The following is a 23,289-nucleotide window of genomic DNA, read 5'->3' on the forward strand; positions in this document are numbered from 1 at the left end:
TGTGAGATGCTTTTCTGCTCACCACAGTTGTAAAGAGTGGTTACTGTAGCCTTCTTGTCAGCCTGAACCAGTCTGCTCATTCTCCTATGACCTATCTCATCAACATTCTCTGTAAACTCGAGAGTGTTGTGAAAGAAAATCCCAGATCAGCAGTTTATGAAATATTCAAACCAGCCTGGCACCAAAACCATGCCATGGTCAAATTCACTGAGATTATGTTTTCCCCATACTGACATTCAATCTGAATATTAACTGAAGCTCATGACCTGTATCTGCACAATTTTATGCATTGCACAAATAATTGCATGAATGACCAGGTGTACAGGTGTTCCTAATAAAGTGGTCTATTAGTATACATAGATAGTGTTAGCGCTGATTTCGGTTTATTGTCTTTGTTGAGTTTCTGTGCATGTTCACCCTGTATCTATGTGGGATTCCTCCAAGTTCTCCAGTTTCCTTCCACCTCCCAAACACAAGCCAGTAGGTGGATTGGCTACACAGTCGCACCTAGATGTGAAAGAGTGTGTGAATGTGTGTGCATGGTGCCCTGTGATGGACTGTGATCGATTGGCATCCCAACCAATGATCTGATCGGAAGGTTGAGAGTTCAAATCCTAGCACCACCAAGCTGCCACTGCTGGGATCTTGAGCAAGGCCCTTAACCCTCAACTGCTCAGTTGTATAAATGAGATAATTGTAAGTTGCTCTGGATAAGGGCGTCTGCCAAATGCCATAAATATAAATATAAAGCATTTATTGAAGATGAATGAATCAATGACCTTCAAAAAGATTTTTCAATCTTATAACTTGTGTTGCAGTGTTCAAAAGTTTGATTATACATCATAAGCTGGTGTAATGTATAACTGCTTTGTATGACTCATACAATGTGCATTCTTCCAACACCATAACTATATTGGAACTCATGATGTGTATGCCAACTCTATGTCTAGTCTAATCTCCCATGTCACTGAATTAATGGGGTTTTTTTTGTTCATTTGTTTGTATGTTTGTCTGATAAACTGTCTCTGTTTTTTTGCAGTGTATCTATTGGAATCAGTTATGTTTTGGCAGGTAGTGAAGCATACGCTGCACTTTTTCATACCAGGTAATAACACAAACCATACTGTACTATGTGATTGAACTTTAGTATCTGATTTCTTTAAAATGTGAAAATACCATTCATAGCACATTCTGAACTTGACTTGGCAGATTATGTACTAACCCAGTAATGTAATTGAAGCAGTTTCTTTGGCAGTTTGTATGGTGTTTTTTTTTTTTTTTTTTTTGCTGCTGTGATTAAAAAGTTAGCAAGGGAATTAGCTAGCTTGCTACCCTACTGAAGAAAACCATGCTTTCAGAAGGGTTATGGACACTTAGGGTCTGGTTCTAGCTGGTCGGGTAGACCAGCCTGGTTGTTCAGGCTGCTTCTAGCTATTCAGGCTCATTCTAACTTGGCTGGCTGGTTCTAGCTGGCGAGGTTGGTTCTAAATGGTCAGCCTTTTTCTAGCTTGTCAGCCTGGTTTGATTTGTGGTTTTAGAGGGGTTTTAGACACTACAGACTTGTTTTAGATGGTTCTACATGGTTGGATTGATCAGTGTGTTGTTCAGGCTGGTTCTAGCAGGTCAGGATGGCTCTAGCTGGTCATGGTAGAAGAACAACTATCCGCTTTCAGGCTGAGAGGCAAACTAGTCAAATAACTAGACCAGTCTAACACCAGCTAGACCAGGCTGGATGACTAGCTAAACCAGCTAAGACCATTGTTCCTGATTACATGTATAAACCTGAAGAAGAAAATTCCATGTGATTGAAATTCCTTCTGAATAAGAAATGATCCTGAAGTCTAAAGTCTTTAAGCAGCTATAAACCCTGAATAAATAACTAAAATGCAACAAATATGTATCTCTCTTGTGCATAACTGTTGTCTATGACAATATCTTTGTGATATGAAGAGACACTAAATGTTTTGACTTTGGTATGGTAAAATAAGATCACAAATCCCAAAAGCCCGTTGTTATTATAGAAATCCTGAAATCTAGGAACCCTATAGTCTGCAACTTACAAATTTCAATACCCTACTGCAGGGCTTAAGGGGTCAGTAGATAGACAAGGGCATATTATTGTCACGACTGCACTTCCAGGTCGGCAACCATTTTGGGAGGAGCGCTTCCTGTGGTGGCCATTTTGTGTCCCAGCACTATAAAAGGACTCTAAGAACATGTGCTCATCGCCAGATGGTCTTCTCTGTTTACCTTGCGTATTGCAGTTGCTATTCCTCCTGTTTTTTCGTCTGTTCTCCTGGTTTTGACCCTGCCTGTTGCCTATTTTTGTGTAAGTCTGCTTTGTTCTGCTGTTGTTTGTTGTTTGCTGAATTCGGACTGTTCTGGACCTGGATTTCAGCCTGCCCTTTGGATTAGTTTGTTTGTTTTGGAGAACTGGTTAAATTCATTCAAGACTTTCAAGCTAGTCCTCCTGTCCATGTCCTCAGTCGAACTCAGTCACTCTGACAGTTATAAACAATACTGGAATACAGCCCTGTTTTGCATAACACTACTCTTCCATCATTTTCATGTAATTTCATGAAATTAAACATGCATGAGCAGATTGAACTCTTCCAGGTGTTCTGGACTTTGTCAGCTAATTTGTCCTGAATATATTGCACGCACACTTTCTTCAGTGATCAAATCATCATTCAGCTTGTGCTTAGCTTTGATGCAGCATTAATGTGATTTAGTGTTCATTTGGCTGCAAACGTCCTTGTAAAGTTATACACACGTCCCCAGGGGATGAGCGGGACAAGCATAATTGATTCTGACCCAGACCATTTTGAGAGCGGGCTCTCAAAATACACCAGAGTACCACTTTTATTAAAATTCCGCCATAGTGGATATGTGAGCACACAGAGTCAGTGTTATAGCTGATTTATGCCAAAATGTCTAGCACACAGGAGATAATGGGACGTAAAAGACTTGCATTTTCAAATCAGCATCAGTTCTATTTGGTACTTCATGAAAAATAAATTGTAACTGAAAAGTACTTCATGCTACACTCAAGAATACAGGTTTATTTTTATCTCTCTAATTTTCTCAATATAAGAAGATGCACAGACGCTTTTGTTTATCCTCTAAAAGTCTATTCGACCCCTGCGCTTCCACGTTCTGCCAGGCATATATCAAGAAATGTGCTCATTAAGAGAAAAAACAGTTGCATATTTGATAGCGGTTAATTCACTCATTATATCTTGCCCACAGGACATAATCTCATAACTTCAAGTGCAGGCATATTTCGTCATAACATCTTGAAAAGTAGCCATGTTTTTTTTTTTAAACTGTCTGAATAGAGGATTTGGTTTTTCAAACATGTTTTCCAAACGTAAAAGATTTCCAGCAACAACAGGGGTCCGACAAATATTTTATCTCTTGTTAAACCATTATGAAATGTCTGCAAAAGGCTATGCAATTTGTGGTCGTATTTTAAGCTGGCGTGTCAGACGGTACTTAGATGTGGAATGGTGAGGTGCCAAATTCTATGTGTGCATCAATATGCAGCCCGGGACTCTAAAGCATAAACAGGGAAATTGAATAAATAGACTCTGGAGCCCTTTCCAACAGTAGCATACGGTCTCATAATTCAATTAATGAGAGGCTGTAATTGCAACCTGCTTGTTTTTTCCTACTAAGTTTATCCATGTAGTAAGTTCCACATCTTAGCTAAGTCTCTAATATGAAGCTGCAGATAAAAACGATAGAAAGATAAAAAGACATCAATACAAGCTTGCATTTTTGGCATCCATATCAGATTATTGGCTGTTAACAAATGTCTTAAGGTGAATTATTTTTTCCTATCAGCTACTTCCCCCCCACTGCATCATGTCACATGACCACCTGCACCTGTGTCACATTTTTGCTAATGAGAACTAGTATTTAACTAATTTGTCTAGCTTTTGTCTTCCGTTGCTGTTATGTGCTTTAGTCCATGTTTGTTTTCAGCCTTGAGATCCTAGTTCATGTTTTTCTGTGTCTAAGTTGTATGTTTTCTTTTGTTTTTTTTTTATTATTATTATTAAACACTAACCTGCACTTACATCTGCCTTTGCTTCTGTTATGTGGCACAAATGAATTTCCATGTCTCCTGATGCTCATTCCGTTAATTACTGTATAAAAAATTGTCGTCCTGCGAAAGAATAATATTATAATAATTAAACTGCTCTATAAAAGTATAAAATCCCTTTATACCACAGCACTGGTGAATTCTCGCATCAGAAGGTATGGAGTAATATTCTATAACAGCATGGCTATGATAGTAGTTACGCCTGTAACATAAGCACATACTATTGTTGCACTCCTTGTAATACATTATTGTTTCTATAGCAACAGCTCATTCACAGGAACTTATATGGCAAACACTCCACATAATCCAAGGCTAAAAATAAAATAATTTTAAAAATGTTGTTTAACCAAGAAAAACATAGTATAATTTTCTTTTGGTAGATATATACATATATACATTTTATATATATATATATATTAGTGTGTGTGTGTATACAGTACTGTGCAAAAGTCTTAGGCACTCTTTTTATTTTTTTTTTTTTTTTTTTTTAAGTACAAATTTTTATTTTATGAATTCTACATTATTGATTCAGTACAAAAACGTGTTTGAAAAATGTCAGTAAAGAAAGCAGCATATTACATAAAAGACCACTTTTCACACAAAAAAACATAATGAAGGCTGCTGGGTTTTGCTGCAAAAATAAGAAGTGAGTGTGACAAAGTCTCCAGAAGAACTGTGGCTGGTTCTGCAAGATGCTCAGTAGAACTTACAGCTCATTTCCTTATAAAACTGCACAAATTGTACCCGAGACTACTATTTTTTTTTTTTTTAAAGCGAAGGATCGTCACACCAAATATTGACTTTACTACTCTTTATAGTATTTTTTTTAAAGGTAGAAACATTTAGTTTCATTATTTTTGAAGGCATCTTTGCTCTATATATATATATATATATATATATATATATATATATACACACACACACACACACACACACACACATACATACATACATATATATATAAAATGCTGCTATAACTTAAGTGATAATAGGAACTAACTTGTTTTAATAAATAAAAATGTTTAAAACTACAACATCCCCCTAAAATACCATTCATAGTGTCTTACATTACATTTATTCTTTTGGCAGTAAAAATTATTCTTTGTTCAGTAAAATCCAACACAGTCATGAAACTGAGGGTTAAAAGGAATTTAAATGCACAAGCTTCCTGTTACTAACAAAGGGCCATAACCATTGACTGTCCACTGCTCCAGATTCAAACCCATTTGCTCCAGCAGTGACAATTTTGATCAATAATGTGCATATCACTGCTCAAATAATGTCATTCCACTCTCTTCTATCAATCCTTTTCTTTTTTCCCCTCTCCTTTCACTAGCAGCCTGCAGACCAAAGTCCTCAAAGCCCATTTTACAAGTCCACTGGGGGTCATTAGTGCCAAATCCTGCTAAGCAAATGCACTAATGAAGGCATAAAGGGATGTGAAAATGTTTACATGAGGTGCATTGATTAGCAGTTTGATATTCTCCTAGAGATACTCGGAGCATTAGGGGTCATAAAGGGGGCAAGCTGGTAAAAACAGACCTGGTCATTTTGAAGCAGAAATTATTAAAAGGCAAAGAGCAGAATCAATATAATCAATGATGTGTCAGTTAATTATGTGTTCAGGAACTTATTGTTTATGGATGGTTTGTTTGGAGCTATAGTCGATCCTGTCAGGCTTTCCACTGGTGAGCTGTCATCAATTTAGCATGAAGCTTTAATGGCAGCAGTTTTGGATTCCATTCACTGAGCAGTTCAGCTCAATAGAGACTGGTCATGGCAACCAAGAGGCTTGATCCGGCAGCATTAGTCCATCCTCTAAGCCACATCGATAATGTCAAATGCTTAGCCTTCCTATGGGCTGCATTTGATCCTATAGGTTTATTTTATCTATTTAATTGTGTAGTATAAAAAAAATATGCGCTGACAATTTGGTTTATTCATATAAAAGTCTATTTGCAGGTTCTACCAAGCTCTTATTATAAAACTAGCATAATTAGGAGAACAGTAATGCAATGGCCTATTTAGTGACTGCTAATTAACCCATTATATTGTTATATCTGGTGTGAAGGCTTATTGCCCTTATAGCATATGTAATGTTATTGAATCAATTACATTTCAAAGCCTACAAAAGCTACATATAATATTTAAATTCAGTGGAGTAGCGGCATTCTCACCTTAGACCTCTCCACACCCGGCTGCATCAGTGTACAGAGGGCCTTATGTCTTATGGCACACCTAAGACCAGTCTGTTCTCATTATAAAAGTGCATGCAATAATAACAATTGCTAAGTAGCCTGTGTTACTAAAACTGCTAGTATCTCTGGGCATACCTAAACTAATGCTATCTGTAACCCATAGTTGACTTTTAACTCACAACATCTTTTTTTGGCAATGATATTAGAAAATTAGTCAACATTGGAAAATGCTTATTTATTATTTTCATTTTATACTACAGCAAATCTGATGTGATTCATCTGACGGTGTTGATTCATTTTCTATAACAGCACAGCACTGACAGTATAGGTTTATATTTATGCACTCATTCTAATATGTTCTAATTTGTATCTTTTCTTATCATTTCTATAATAACCACTCATTTACAGGAACATTTTTAGTGGAACCTCTACATAATCTAACCCAGATAGATTAAAGTATCAAGAAAAATGTCTATTGTTGATATGATGAAGCTTTCTGTAAGGAGACCTTTATCTAATATTTATGGAAGGAGTCTCCAGTGTCAGCACATTGTAACAGCAATGGGAGAGCATTCAGGATAGACTAATACTTGTTTCTCAGTAACATGACATGCTGCATTTTTTTGTTGTGGGTTTTTTTGTTTGTTTTAGTAACTTTAATACAGAAAGAAAAGGGACTGGTGAAGGCACAGCTGTTTATAGCTGCTATAACGTAATTGATAACAGGACAAGTCAAGTTGCTGTGGTATAAGAGGAATAAAACACTTCAGGACATGCTAGAAAAGTAATCAGATTTACAGTGGTAATGGTAACTGTGCTTTGCTTTGCTGTTGTTAATTATTTTACATTATTGGATTCCATCAAATCAAGTACAAATTGGCCATGCACTGTTCTACTGTAATATATATTATAGTGCAATAAATCATTGTGTGAATGTAAGCTGGAGCACAAATAGTGATCAGAGTAAAATGCTCTATAGGAAATTTATGCATATTTTCATAAAAAAAAAAAAAAACAGATGCCCACTCACACACACACACACTCACTCTCTCTCTGTCTCTCTCTACACGGCCTTAATTTGATGGAATCTAATAATGGCCAGAATGTAGGCTTCCCTGAAAACAAAAAAGCAGCAGACATTGTGGATGCTGATGGCTTAGGAATATAAAAGCTCTTGGCAAAAACGTACATATCTGAAGCTGAGACTGGAACACAAGAGCTCGGTTAGATGCTCAATGTCATTCCAGATACCTCATGTTCTTTTCCCAGTGGATTTTCCCACACTGTAATTGCACTTATCACTGTGGAAAGGTAATTTATTTTGTTCCATCCCAGTAAACACTTAACCTGGATATTGTTCACACAGGGCTGGCTACGGCAGACTTAAATGCTTGAATGGTTTATTAAGATCGCAATGTAGGCAGATGCTTGCTCTAAAACAGGTCAGGAGAAGAAAGGGAGTGAAGTGAAAGTGAGCCAGCTAAATTGATATGGATTTTTTTTCTATCACAGGTACTTTATTTACAATTTGGAATGCATTTCTGAATTTTATATTTAAGATGTAGGATAAGATTGACTTATTGATTTGGGTTTGCCTTGTTTTATGATCTTCTGCCTGTGTTATATTTATGCTTGTGAGTTTTTAATGGTAATGTCTTGACCTAAATTTCTGCCCAATTTAAATGCAGTTTAATTAGTGTGTGTGTGTGTGTGTGTGTGTGTGTGTGTGTGTGTGTGTGTGTGTGTGTGCGTGCATGTGTACATATGATATAATGTTTTGCTATGGGAACAGTGTGAGTTCTGAATTATCCAAAGTCAAAGAAAACACTAGCATAGATGTGATATTTACTCTGTTACATTCTGCTCAGGTGGATGTCTTTCTGTGCAGATCATCACAATAAATGTAATTTTTGAGATGTTGTTGCTTGTGACCTGTTGTTATTTAAAGCTACCATGTGGGTGGAAAGGAGAGCATTGTGTAACTGCCAGCCTCTTTTTGTACTTTGCAGTCACATCTACGTTATCCCTGCATTTACATGGACGCTCTCGTTGGGTATTCTCCTGGCCCAGGTCATCATCCAGCCAGTCACATCACTGCTCACTCTTCTCAAAGGCATTCTTCTGATTATCACTGTAAGTGAACTTAATTAGAATCTTGATTCTGGATTGGACTGTATTTCTGTTTGCTGCTCGAGATATGCTATCTCATATGGACAGTTTTTATCCTGCAATTTCATTGTTCATCATATTTTTGTCTCAAGAATATATATACCCATTTGCACATAATTTATAGCTGCACTCATTGGTTATTTCATCAAGTCCACATATTGTATAGCTCCAGTTGCAGTTACTGGTGGTAGTTGCCCAATTTGTCACCCCACCTCCATTTCAACCATCAATGTAATGGAACTATACTGTACCTCAGCACGTATTATTGTATGTGTGCTAGACCAGTGTATCAGACACATGCATTTTATTGGAGTTTAAAAACACTGTCTACATTACATTTACATTTACAGCATCTGGCAGAAATTCCTATGCAGAGAAATGACAGAAGTTGTTTGAAAAACATATCCACAAGCTAGCACACATAGGCCAGGGTTGAAGAAGTTAAAACCCTGTTGCAGAGAAGTTACTGTGGGAGTTAGTACAGCTAGGAATACAGAGAACAAGTGAAGGTTTTTGTTTGAAGGTGATTTTTTTGTTTTGTTTTTTAAGTGGTAGGCCTTTCATTTGGTTCAAGTTGGTACCATGGCATAGAGCAGGGTTTCCAGTTTACTAAAATATTAGTAGCAAATAATTTGATATTTGATTTACTTATATATACAGATTTCCAAAGTAAAATGCATATTTACAGCATATTGCTTAATAATGGAAAAATGCCAATAAAAGAATTTATATGCCGAATACTCAACAATATCAATGCTATCAGATTACCAATAGCTTTCTGAGTCAAGTAGAAATATGTTAATTAAATTCTTAGATTTAGGTTTATGTGTTTGCACTTCTCACTAGTCTGCATTTGTAACATCAGACCATTCTATTGATTTCAGTCTTTCACTAATGCTGACAGTAGCTGGTGTTACCTTAAATGGTACACACACATTCATCTAGTTTATATATTTTTCAAAAATCCATGTTGTGCCTCTGCATTCTAATCACATTCATTTATCTCAGTAAAATAAAGTGCTTCATTATTCTGTGTAGGAGCCATGAAGAAGGACAGAAATTAATAGGCAGAACTGAAGAGGAGGATGTGGCACTACAGAAATAATGAACTATAGTTATGAAATAATAATGGTTTCTGGCCCGTGATTTATCCAGTTGAAGAAACTTGTGCCAAGCACTTTTTTTTAAGGCATCACAGTCATCACATGTACTGTAACAAAATCCATACTGAAGGATTATAGAGGAGAATGATGATAAATAAAGATTGATATGCAATACCTTGTAAGTTTATTACCACCCTAAAGATATATATTTTTTTAAATGATGAAATAAGGGGATGAACCCTTTAATGCAGTTTAATGCAGAGACAACATCTGCAAGGGTTTCTTACAAGCTTGCATACTCTGTGGGGTTTTTTTTGTTTTGTTTTTTTGTTTTTTGACCTGTACGAGTGCTCCAGTACTGCATGGGGCACTATTTCATGACAATTACCATGACCAGAAGAAGAAAATTTGCCCACTGCAAAATGCAGACAGCGTAAAATATGGTAACACAACAGTTGTTGTAGGTACATATAGAAATTATAGGACACGAGGAAGAGGGAAAAAATGCAGATGGTATGTGAGACTATTAGGGATCAGAGTACTTTATGCCTAGATGATGTTCAGCTGGCTTCCACGAACGATATGACAGAACAAACAGGCGTCTTTGCTCTCCAATGTTGTGCAAGTCCAATTGTTCCGCAATTACGTCATATTGTTCATGGAAGCCAGCTAAACATAAAGTATTCGAAGACCTTTTTTTGGCGATTCGAATTGTTCACAGTTTGCACTGTTCATTTTGCCCATGCTTGGGCTGTTCCCCCTAAATCTATAGGAAGCTTTAACATACACCCCTAGTGTAGGCAACAGTTCTGCTGAGTTGCACCGTATGATCACTGCAAGCCGTTCGTCATACAGTCTTCCTGCTACAGGACATCCAGGCAGCCTGAGAGAAATTTTCAGCTTTGTCTCATCAGCCAGCTTAATTGAGCTCATCAATCACACTCTCTGATGTATTGTCGTTAGCCGGGGCATTCATGCTTATCGATAATTTGAACAGTTATCATTTATGAGCTGGAGCTTTATGGAGCGCAGGTAGCCCCTCTGGTGTCACACTGTCAATCATGCCACCTGGATCAAGAAGCACTGAACAAACCCCCACCCCGTGGATATTATGGCTGTGAATAGTGCAGCTATTTAACCACAGGTGACATATTTTTCTGACATTCACAATCTAACAGTGACCCATAAAATAATTGGTTCCAAATGAGGAGTTAAAGTGGCTGTAATTTATTGCCATCCCACAGTGGATGTGCAGGATGGCTCTCATTTTGAAATAGACTGTAAGAAAATTCTTGCACGCACTAGGTTTGCCAACAATCATTTTTCCTTAATATTATTAGAATATGAGCAAGCAGTCCATATCTACAGCAAGCATTGTACACTGAGTTTAAATTGTACTATAAACAGACAGAAATCACTGGAGTACACTAATGTCCAGAAAGTATTTTACAGATTCTATAAAGGTTAGACTGGAATATGTAGAGAATATAATCATCAATGAGATGGTGTGTGATGGGGTCAATTATTTTCCTATAGCAGGACCTGAAGTGTTCTATTCCTTTTACACAGCAATTTGCAACTAAGAATTTTTTTATTTATTTAAGAATGGCACGTCATAATATTTATCCATTTATGGATGTGGATTGTCTGCAAAACAAGTTAGCTTTTTAATTTAAAATAAAAAAAGTCAACTTGGAATTTCATTATGAAATAAATCTTAGATACCTCTGAAGATTGTATGTAAATTAGAAAGATTACTATGCAAATCATTCAGTGTGGATTATTCCCTGACCTATAAAGGGACGACAACATTCAACACATTGTGTTAGTAAAATACACGTGTTCATTAATTAAATAAATGCATGCCATCACAAAAACTGAGTCAGAATCACACATTAGCCATTAAGAGACAACAATTAACACTGTGTTTTGGGAGCGTACACATGAGCATGTCGACATCCACGCCTTTCTCTTGGTTCAATTTTGTATGGGTCAGCAGCGATGTTAAACAGTTTAAGGAAGCATCAGCCAAGGCTGCAATAGGATATGCAGATGAGTTCAAAGGCAGGCTGGCAGTAATTACAAAGGGGGGAGGCAGCAAGGAGGCATGTCAGATGCTGGCTCCCTAATTACTGCCAGTCTGGGATTTATTGCTCAGATTGGATGATTCTCCCTTTAACTCCTGAGGAGGAATCATAACCTGAAATACAGAACCATTAAAAATGCATATGGGCCTTGTTTCAAATGCAACCATGACATATTTCATGCTGACGACAATATCTTGGCCTGTTAATGGCGGTCATTAAACGATGCATGGTTTCGAGATGGGACTGCTACAGAGAATGAACCTATATATCATATATATATATGAAACATACGATCATTAGCCTGTATATTTGACTTTATGGGAAAGTCCTTGGCAGTGTTTTCTCTACATTGGTTCATTTCTTCATGGTAGGTTTTGGTTTGCCTGTTGCCTCTTTGTGTTGAATTATGCATGAGTCTTTTTCACAGTGGATGCTCGAGGGGGTGGGGGTGTGTGTGGGAGAGAAGATGTCTTCGAGTTTTGTAGCTTGCCTTGTGCTCAGTCTAACTTTGCTTTGACTGGGTGTGTTGGCTGAGTGGGAATTGCTGTTGCCTCTAATCAGTTTGCCTCTGTCACAGGGTCCCTGACATGTGGGATGATGAGAAGAGGATGCAAGTGGCATGGTGCATTTTTCTCTTCACACAGATGGCACTGACTGTTTTACTGTGTGTGTGTGTGTGTGTGTGTGTGTGTGTGGTTTGTTTTAGTCTTGTAGAGACTAAATGAGGAAGAATGTATTTTATGACATGAGATGTCATTAACACCCAAAGCTAAGGTACTATAATGTGTGGGTTTTTGTGCCCTGATACACAGATAATGTGTATACAAACATGCAACTATTTTTTTGCATGAATTTCTTAATAAAAGTAAGTGATAAAAGTCCTCAGTTAAAACAAACTACAGATAAACTGGAATTTACATGGTAACTGAATTAGAATAAATCCAATAAACTATTATAGCCTTGGTATGAGTATAAGCATGTTTGTCTGAATGTATAAGCAGATCCTGTAGCTCTTTCAGATCATGGGCGCTTAGTGTGACTAATAGATTCAGGTGCAAGAAGCAAAGCTATGCACTTTGACAGTGCATAGGGTGATTGTATGTAACATTTTGTGAGATTATATAAGATTACCACTTCCCTAACAATTACATAGCTCAGTAAGGAATAAAACACAACAGGGATGTGCTGTTACTGGAAATAATCATCTTCAGGGTGGTATGACACTCTTATAGCACAGCAATTTGTCAACAGCAAAAACATTTTATTTAACAAAGAATATCATACTTGTTTATCTGCTTATAGTTACATTTGCTGTTGTGGAAAGTGCTCAAACATGTTAGTTCCTGTTATTACTTATGTAAATAGTAAATAGTAATAGTAAAATACATTTACTTATGTAAATAGTAAGTAGCTATAAATACACTCCTGGGCAAAAAAAAAAGATGTGCCAAGCCCAAAATGGCAAAATATTAAGTTTTTAATGGTCTTAGGAATTCATTGACGAAATCATTGGTCAGGGAATTAGCAAGAATTAAACAAATATATAAAGGAACTTTATATTTTGATTTTTTTAAAATGTTTAAGCCTTGTGGGTAAACTTACGGATAGCTTTTTACCTAAAGAAGAGTCAATGTTGTTCCATTCAATGTTGCTGGCTTCAAACAGTTGATGAGTATTTGAAAAATGTTTCTCGGTTAGTTTGTGTTTAAGGTGAGACCAAATATTCTCTATAGGGTTCAAATTTGGACTCTGACCAGGCCACAATATGAGCCTGATGGACTTGTCCTCAAGCCACTTTCTGGTGGTCTATGCAGTGTGGACAGGAGCATTGGCTTGTTGAAAAATAATATTTGATCGTTCCTCTTTAGAAAACAACTTTTCAACTGTGGTAAGCAAGGCTTTCTGCAATATTCAGCTGTATTCCAATGCATTAACTGACTTTTCACAGTGAAGCAGCTCACAAATACCAGCAGCTGAAAAGGCTCCCCACACCATGACACCTCCATGCTCTTCCTCCATGCTTAACTGTGCTGGAGATGCATTCACTATTGTATTTTTCACCAGATCTTCGAAGACACATCTCTGGAGCATCACCATGCAACTCAAATCACTTCACACAACTCTGCTGAACCGCTCTGAATCAAACTTTCTGCATTCTGCCAAAAACTTCATTCTGTCTTTGATGTTTTTCTGAGACAGCAGTGGCTTTTTAACACATCCTCCATCCACATCCACAAACACATCCACAAACCTGCATTAGATAACCATTAGATAGCCATTTTGGGCTTGGCCCATTTTTTTGCCCAGGAGTGTAGTCACTCCCTCACCAGATTTTCTATTTGTCACGCTTTTTGTCATGCTGCTTGTCACGCTACCTTGAGCGTTTCTCTGTCCTGAAAACTTTCCAACTCCCATTTTGGAAAATTTTAAGTTACAGCGCCATTTGGACACATCACCTAGATGTCACTGGCCTAGCCAGATTTGAGACACCCCTTACGATGCAACTTGGATACGTCATCAGTGATATAACTTGGGCTCATCTGGTGTTTTTGGTCTTCCAACATTCGAAACCTTGCCCAGGTGAGTCAGCCAGGGGTGATCAGGCTCTGGCTTCTGTCCAAGTAGCTTATGTGCTCCACGGATTGCCCACTTATCCTTTAGCATCACATACATGTCCAATGCATCCAGAACTATACAGGCCTCCCCAGTGACTATGGCTGAGGCCAGCCCCACTGGCACAGTTAGTGTATGCTCAGTGCCATTGGTTCTGTATGAAATTCTCATGCCGCATAAGCATGTCTACTTAACACAACCAGAACCACACATGCATTAGAGCATGACACCAGCACACATCTCACCCCTATCTAAAATACACTGGGGACATTGTAGCCAGCTCACATAACATGATATTTGGCTGAGTAGCTTATGTATTCTATGAATCACCCCGCTTATTCAACAGCCATCTCAATGCCTTTCCGCAGCATCTGTGGTGTTTTTGATAGCTTTCCCAATGTGCAGCCCTGTGATGCCAAGGAGCTTGAGTGCCCTGTACAGAGAATGGCCTGTACATAGCCTTTGCAGCCAATTTCAATTAGCTTACATTGAGCCCTCCATCCTTGGCTCCAGCATTCACCTATTAGCCCCTCATACTTTGCCCCTTCCTTTCATAGGCCTCTTCCCTCTGATTTTGGGATGTTTGGTCATTTGAGTTCATCTTCTTAGGTCATCCTTCAGTTGCCAGTCCCGTACCATAGCAAGGAGAGTGTGTGGTTTGATTAGTTGCAGGTGTGGCTTTTCTCCTGCCCTGACAAAAGTGATGGGCCTGTCTTGTTGCATGTTGCTACTTGCTGCAAGTGATCTCTGTGCAGATGGCATCTGCTATTACCCTTAGCACCTGTTCATGGGACCAGCGATAGCACTCCTTTTCCAGGGCCTTCAGGCAACATCCAGGGCCTTCAGGCAACAGTAAATGTTCCAGGGTTCCTCTTCTCTGGAACAGAGGACATGCTGGGGTTTCTGCCATGCCCCAGCTGAATAGGTTGGAAGGGCTGGGGAGGACATGATAAACCAACTGGATCAAAAACTTGATTCAGAATGGCTTGGCCTTCCAGAGCTCTGTCCACAAGATCTTATGGTCCATTGCTAGGTCCATGAGCCCTGATACCACGTCCCTGCAATCCTGCTGGTGCAAAGTTCCTCCTCTGCTCACACCTACTCTTAGCTCAGCTGATGTCTCTCCTTCTCTTGGGCTTTATTGTAGCAGGTTTTGGAGTGCTACCCAGCCCTGCTCTTCCAGACACCACAGAGCCCACTAGCACTTTGTGCTGCTGTGATTAGGCCTCCTGCACCCTTCACTTCCTCCTAGTTCTCACTTCAGTGCCATGCTGAGGATACTCTGGTGTCAGGGAAGTGTCTGTACAGAAGCAGCTCTCTTGTCTACTGTAGCTCACTGTTGGTTTCCCAGAGTGCTGCAGTATCCTTCAGGGTGTAGGCAAAGACCTTGCCCAGGCCCTTAACTGGATTGTCAGTGACTGGATCTGTGATGGGATCTGGATGCCTCCTATGGCTAAAACAGTACTTGTCACGTACTTTCTCCTTCCTCACAACCAGCGACCCGGACTTTACTGCTTTGAAATTCATCCGGGCCCAGGTGATGAGTTGCTCAAGGCATTAGAGGATCCACCTGCATCCAGGCACTGACAATGTTGTCACTGTCAAGTCATCCTTGAATGCCCTGATGGGTGGCTGTCTAAGTTGTAACTATAAAAACAATAGCATATTAGAACAAGCAACTAATATTAACCTGTGATTTGCTTTGCAGCTGAACTACTGTCAGAGCCAACACCTTCTGACCAATCAGAATCAAGAATCCAACAGTTTAACAAACTGAAGGCATCTTGTATTTTGTTGCCTTTCAATTTTCACTTACAACTGACTAAAGTACCACTTGCTACTAATATGAGGAGTATGTTTCCTGAATGATTTCTCTGGTTGAACTTCATGTTTGTTTTTCTTATGTGCTGCACTTTTACACAAATATTAGCTTTATAAAAATATTAGCGATAAAAGTTCCATGAAAACCCCCCGAAAGTCCTGTAACTGTGTATGACGGGGGATATAAATGTTTTTAATTTCCCAATGTGGGTGGTAAACCATCTTCGAGTTAGCAGTAGTCCATGTGAATGAATATGGAAAAGAGTGAATCTATGATTGTTGACAACACATCAAGAGTTACATCTGCTGTTTGAGAGAATTTTGGTGGGTGTAATGAGTATAACCTATTGAGTGGCTTTGCTGCTTGTAAAAGAACTTGTAAAAAGTCTCAAGAGCACAGAGCTAAAAGTTTTAAAATGGAATAACAAATAATATTACAGAATAAGCTGTAAGTCCTGCTATTCAAGAGAACAATAATAATTCAAAGCAGAAACACTGGGCATTATGAGAGAACAGCAAGCCTGTCTAAATTTAGTCTAAATGAGCTGGTTGTATGGTCTAAAATAAAAATAAAAGAACTATTTAGTCTGTGTTTACGTTTCTTTTTGGCCAAACAGTTTAAGCCTTTAGCCTGTCTACATGCCTGTCTACACACTAAACCTGATGAGTGGTAGCCACTTGTCTTGATTATGGGTCATGGATCACAGGTTTTATATACAGGGAAATGGGTTAGTATGAGTTACAGAATTAATTAGCTGGTGGACTATTTGCAAATGCAGGGTCAGGTGCAGGACTTGACATAGTTCAGCTTTTTTTAAATTGAACATGTGTATCAGTGACACTGAAACAACCACCTTTTCATATAAATAATATTGCAATTGGAGCAATTAGAAAGTTTGATTTTTCGAGAATAAGCTTTTAGCTTTCAGTATTTTAGCTTTCAGGCAAATAAAGCATCAATAATATTTGGTAACACTTTCTATGAAGCCCATATTTATGTTGTATCTCATTTGGCTGCCCCCTTTAGGGGTCACCACAGTGGATCATTGGTCCGCATATTTGATTTGGCACAGTTTTTACGCCAGATGCCCTTCCTGATGCAACCCTCCCCAATTTTATCCAGACTTGGGACTGGCACAGAGAGCACACTGTTGCACGCAGTTCCCTGGCCGGGAATCAAACCCGGACCTCAGCAGTAAGAGCACTGTGGCCTAACCACTAGTTCTCCAGGGACCCCATGAAGCCTATATTTATAAATCATTATAACTGTAGTTATATTATATTGAGTCCTTCTTAGCATTTTTTAAACACTAATAACGCCCCATAAACATTGAATAATGTTCTAGAACTGATCCATTGATAACTTATAATCTAATAATTATAATTAACTAATATTGTAAGACAAGTGCTTCAGGTAAAGTAAAATGATATATTAAATTCCTTATTTAAGTTGTATGACACTATTAATACTATTATAGTACTTTATTTTTGTAATATAATATGGAAACACTCAAGTCCAGGTTATTTACGAAAACACAAAGACGCACTACTGAACTTTGAAAACGTATATCAAAATAATAAATGCACATTACAATCCCTTGGAGGGACAGGATGTTATTTGATACATATACATGCATGTTTCAGTAATGTGTTGACACCACATAAGTATGAAATTATGAAGGAATTATGATAACACTTTCTATGAATGTCTATAATGAATTATGTGCACATTCACTCATAAGGCATTATACTCTTTGTTATAATTACTTTAGAATACGCTGAACTTTATAGCAACCTTTATTGTCCATTATGAGGTCTTAACATTTAGCATTATTCAGTAAATATTGTTTGTAACACATTATATCTCCAATATTAAACAAACTCAACTTTGTATAGTGCATTGTGTTTAATCACAGACTCCACTGACCTGCATTGGTGGTTTTTCCCTGGTAATACCAGAGTCAATATTACAGAACCAGCTCACACATACAGTAAAACTTAGCCTATAAGGTATTATAAGTACGTTATAATATCATTATGTACGTTAATAATCTACTCTCATATATCATATCTACAATCATATATGTATAAACATTCAATTACTTGCTAAATGTTTCTTTTCTATTGGCAATATGAAGTGTTATGAACACCATTCCATTAACAGTTCATAATGCATTATAACCATTGCTATTAAGTGTAAAGCATTTTTACATAATTATAACAATTTGTAAAATGCCACATAACATGTTATGAGTGTATTCATAGGTCATACATATGACCTTAATAGAAATTGTTACTGGAATTATTTATAGCACATTATTAGAGCTTTATGAAGCATTATTAGAGTTTATAAAAATGCTTACAAGGAATTATTATTACAAAGAATTATAAGTACATTCCTAATGATTTATGAATATTGGCTTCATAGAAAGTGTTGCCAATATTTTTAGAGTCAATATCAAGAAATGCATTTTTCTTTGCTTATTAGCCATTCAGGAATTGTCATGCTTACCAGAACTGCAATTACATGGCCTCTGGATTCTCTCACTGACTACACTAACATAGTTCCCCAGCTTTTAATTTGTTTGTGTCATAACAGCAAAATTAGAGTTAGTGCTTCCTCGCGTCTCTTATTAGCCTGTCGAGGCAAACCTAGGATGCAGAAAGCATTTATTGCTTTGTTTTGTTCCATGTGCCAAATGCAGACTTGTTTTGAAATATCATTTGCAAACCAAAAGCCATTTTTTCCTGCATTTGCATCTAAAGTAGAGTTGCATCTAAAATTCCCTTGTGCAACATGGAATATTTTAAATACTTTGAATGATATAATGAACATGAGCACAATCAAAAACATGACCTTTATATTCTTTTCATCGTAATATAAACAGATTACCTTCATGCAGCTCTGGATACACTTTTTCAAGTTCTCTCCACACATGCCTGGAGCCATATATGTGCAAATACTTTGGTATGATTCATATTTCAGCCTCTCTATTTTATTGTTTTGATGTGTTATATATAACATATCAAAGCAATAACAGTATTTTATGGCTTATTGTTTTTGGGTTTGTTTTATTTCATTATTTTGCTTTTATTGTACATTGTAAGCTTCAGAGTCTCAAATGATTTTTTGTCCCACAATGCTTCAGAGGAGGTAAAAAAAATCAATTTTTCCACCTTGTGATGATTTATTTATTCTATCTGCTGCACTTCAACTCCAGTTCCCCTCCAGAACACAAGTGGCAATCTACCGGGCTGAAACCTCATCATGACAATTCATAGGCAGACTGGTAAATCATGGTTTCAGCATGAAGATGGTAATATTTCTTTAATCAGAATGAGATGCTGGGTGTACATTGCAAAATAGCTCTCATCTAATCATGTACTTCATAAACACTGAATCAACAGCAAGTAAATGTCACCCATTCAGCTTGGATCTGAGAGTAATTAAGCAGGGCTACTGCTTGGTGCATAACCTCAGGCAGTGTTTTCCGGTGGTTAAATATCATAACACCTGAATTGAAATAAAGACGAGTAAGAAAGGAAAAAGTGTTGGGTCTGATATGTTCTCAGAGGCATTTTGCTGGTACAGGTTGGGTTTTTTGCAAACCAAACAAACAGCATTTTAATTTCTGTCCAATTATCATTAACATTATTTGTAAAGTATTGGATTTAACAGTTCATTGTAGGCCTATTTAATCTTGTTGTTGTTGCTGTTAAAATTTTAGGCCTTGGTAAACATGAATGCAGTTTTGGTACAATTTCAGAAAATAAGTTCTTAGCTTTCAGTTTTGGTGAACTGAAAACAATCTCCATATATTTAGAGAGAAAGTGAGGGCACAGCATCAGTGCATATTTTAAGAACTGGGAGCGTGGGTCAAAACATTATTAGTGTGAAATGGTAGAAGGAGCCTGGGCTCCCAGAGAGTGCCAGTTAATATCAGAGAGTTCAGAACACCTGTACAAATATCAACTGGCTCATTTGTTATTTTTTATTATGAAAAAAGACAGCTCTGATTCTTCCGGGTGGCAAGATGATGAGGTAGTCACAGGCTCAGTGTGCTTTTACGTAATTTCATTTTAATTTAACTAAGACATGCTTAAACATATTCTAAAAGGGATAGTTTTAGCAGTATCTATGGCAAGGCAGACTTGCCCCAGCCTGAAGCAAGGAGGATCGTGCATTTTTTTAACTGGTTAAAGCTGAATTGGTGTCTTCTTGAAACCAGATCACAGATACCATCAAAACGGAGATGGCAAGTTTTCACTCAGAAATAGGACTGATTATTGAGACCTTGTGGACAGAGACCAAACCAGAATTGATACTCTACAACAAGAAGTCACAGGGAAACTTCACTCCATTCAGGCTAAGCAGGCTATAATGTCTGCCATTGTTGCAGAAATGGAAACATCGCTCAGTTCTCATCACAATTCTTCAAGACAATGGAATCTACAATTTCTAATATGCAAGGCCAGATACAGAAGCTACAAGAGCAACAACAGGATCTCGAAAATAGAAGTCGTCACCAAAATCTAAGGATAATTGGTATACCTGAGGGTGCAGAGAGTAGCAGGCCTACTGACTTCATGTCTGGGTTTTTCACCAAGATGCTTAGCCGAGGATTTGTCAGATGGTACCCGCATCAGTGGTAGGCCCAGAGCAATAATTGTTCACCTACATTACTTCTCTGATAAGGCCAAGATTCTCCAAAACTGCAGGAAGCACGGCGAGCTTATATACCATGGTGCATGAGTTCATATTTTTCCAGACATGAGCTCCGAGTCGAGCTGTAAAAGAGCTGCCTTCAACCCTGTTGAACTTAAGCTTAAGCAGGCTGGGATTTTCGATGGCATACATCACCCGGCAGAGCTATGTTTCACTTTTGACAACACCAGGCACTCATTTAAATCACCATAGGAGACAGAGACCAGCTTTGAGCAACACGTCAAGCTGAAAATGGATATGCACACCGAATGAATGATCCTCCCAGCCTCCTGGAAGTGTGACACAATGAGGGTGTAGGTGTGTGTGACATGAACTCTTAGTTAATTGTTAGGAGAGCTGTATCAAGCCCTGGACGACCTGCAACACCTGTCAGTACTGCGCTTCATTTGGACAACTTGTTTAAATCGCCATTGGACACAGAAACTTTTTGTTGGTGCTGTTTGATCAACACATCAATACCACAGTTGAGTTAAAGTGGTAATATACCCATTCCATTGATTATTTAAAAAAAAAAAAGACAGCTCTTTTGGCATATTTTACAGTACATTCCAGTGTACTCCAATGTTAAAATGCAGAGCTCCTACGCAAAATGCCTAAAGGATGGCATAGATCTGATATAGTCAATTAAATATTTATTTGTGGTATTTTCCATCTCACTCCTTACCTGCACTGCCTCTGCAATTCAGTTTAAGTACCTCTACCTTAAGGTAAGGGTCTTCCGTTGAGGGAAGAGTCACTGCAAATCAATACAGAATTATTATAACTGATCACCTTTATCCTACAATGAAGCATTTCTCTCCTGACGGCAGTGGTCTCTCCCAGTATGACCCCGCCCTGACCCACAGGGCACGAAGGCTCACTGAAAGAAAATGATGAAAACATACAGTGGGGTCCAAATGTCTAAGACCACATTGAAAATATGGGCGTTTTTAAAATTTATAACTGGAAATAAACAGAAAATTTTACATTTTTGAAAATTCTACAAAGAAAAAATGGAAATTTGCATCGTCTTGCCGATTCTACATTCAAGATACACAATTTCTAGGTCATTATTTATATTTAAACAAATTTTTAATATTGCCCATGTTAAATCCTTTGTACAAATGGTCAGATTTTCCATGAGTCTTATCCCTTCCATTGAAGCATTGGCGTTATTATTTCCAATATGCAACATAAGAGTTTTTACAGGAACCAGAGTAGCCTTTGTTTCTAGTTAATATTTCAGATGAAAATCAGAGGAAACAGTATTTACACATTAATGGCTGTAAGTACTCTGCTAAATACCATTTCCTCTAACCAAAGACTATAATGCTTGCCCTAGAAAACAGCTGCAGGGTTCTTTGGATGGCAAACGGTTCTCACTAAGGGGTTTCATCCTCTGTTCCTTTAGAGAGATGAAGCAAGCATGTTCTAAGAGTACACTGCATCAATATTACATGCAATTTATTTCTGTACTCCTGAAAAAGTTATAAGGTGATGCCATGATATTGGGCAGTATAATTATAATACCATGAATTTTTCATACCACATAACTTCTGCAGCAGGCAAACAGCGATTTCCTCCCAACTGCAGTACTTCTGACTTTCTTCCTACATCACACCACACTCTGCATATTTAAACAAGTCCAATATACACCAACACTGTCTTCTTGCCGTGCCAAACAAATTCATTAGTAGTAATCTAATAATCATTGTCAATATTTCAGGTCAGAGAACAGGCAGATAAAATCAAACAGGACATATCTATGATCAAACCTGAGAAAACGTAGGTGAGGGCAAAATCAGGAAGTACTACATCGAGTAGGGGATTCTGTGCTAACAGCTAACAGCAAAAGCAGCTTTTTTGTTTACCGTTCTTAATATTCGGAAGAGAAATGGCATGATTACAGACTTGAAACACATGACTTAAAAAAATAGCAATCACGTCTGGTGCTGTGTGTTTTTCCTATGAGTGTGTTCCTGTGTGTATGCTTCATCGTTTCATGCCTATGATGAGACTCAGCTATAAAACTCAACCCTAATGGTTTCATAATAAATAGTAATTCTGAGTTACTGAGAGGTAGTAGAATCATTCTGCCCTCCCATTCAATACTGGAAACAGCTATCACTGAGTAGGAGCACAGGAAGGCTTGAATTACTGACCTGGAGGGTATTGTCATATCAACGAGTCTTAACATGTTTGTTTTCATCTAATTGTGAGTAGCTGTAGGTAGATAGTTTTTTCTCAACTTAATGAACCTTAAGGGACAACACCAGGACTTTAAATAGAAGTGAATGACAAGAAAATGAGCTTATATTCTCTATACTACTGCAGAAACATCACTCTACTACGTTTATGAACAGCCAGTGTCCGCTGGCTATGAATAATGCATTTGGTTGTGACCTCTTTGTGAATTTGGCTATAAATTGAATCTTTACAGGGGGCTCAGGAAAACAGGGCTAGAAATAAGTTGGCATGGCAGCGC

The 23,289-nt window shown here is 37.8% G+C and overlaps 1 protein-coding gene across 1 annotated transcript in view; it reads left to right on the forward strand.

Annotated features, from left to right (window-relative positions):
• Positions 1–23,289, forward strand: part of si:ch211-51h4.2 (uncharacterized) — a 116,076-nt gene that overhangs the window by 25,740 nt on the left and 67,047 nt on the right. Inside the window, exons 5-6 of the mRNA XM_026914759.3 lie at positions 1,040–1,105; positions 8,316–8,439. Of these exons, the coding sequence (XP_026770560.3) occupies positions 1,040–1,105; positions 8,316–8,439 (190 nt within the window). The remainder of the gene's footprint in view (positions 1–1,039; positions 1,106–8,315; positions 8,440–23,289) is intronic.

This window comes from Pangasianodon hypophthalmus, chromosome 11 (genome assembly GCF_027358585.1).
Source record: "Pangasianodon hypophthalmus isolate fPanHyp1 chromosome 11, fPanHyp1.pri, whole genome shotgun sequence".
NCBI classification, from domain to species: Eukaryota; Metazoa; Chordata; class Actinopteri; order Siluriformes; family Pangasiidae; genus Pangasianodon; species Pangasianodon hypophthalmus.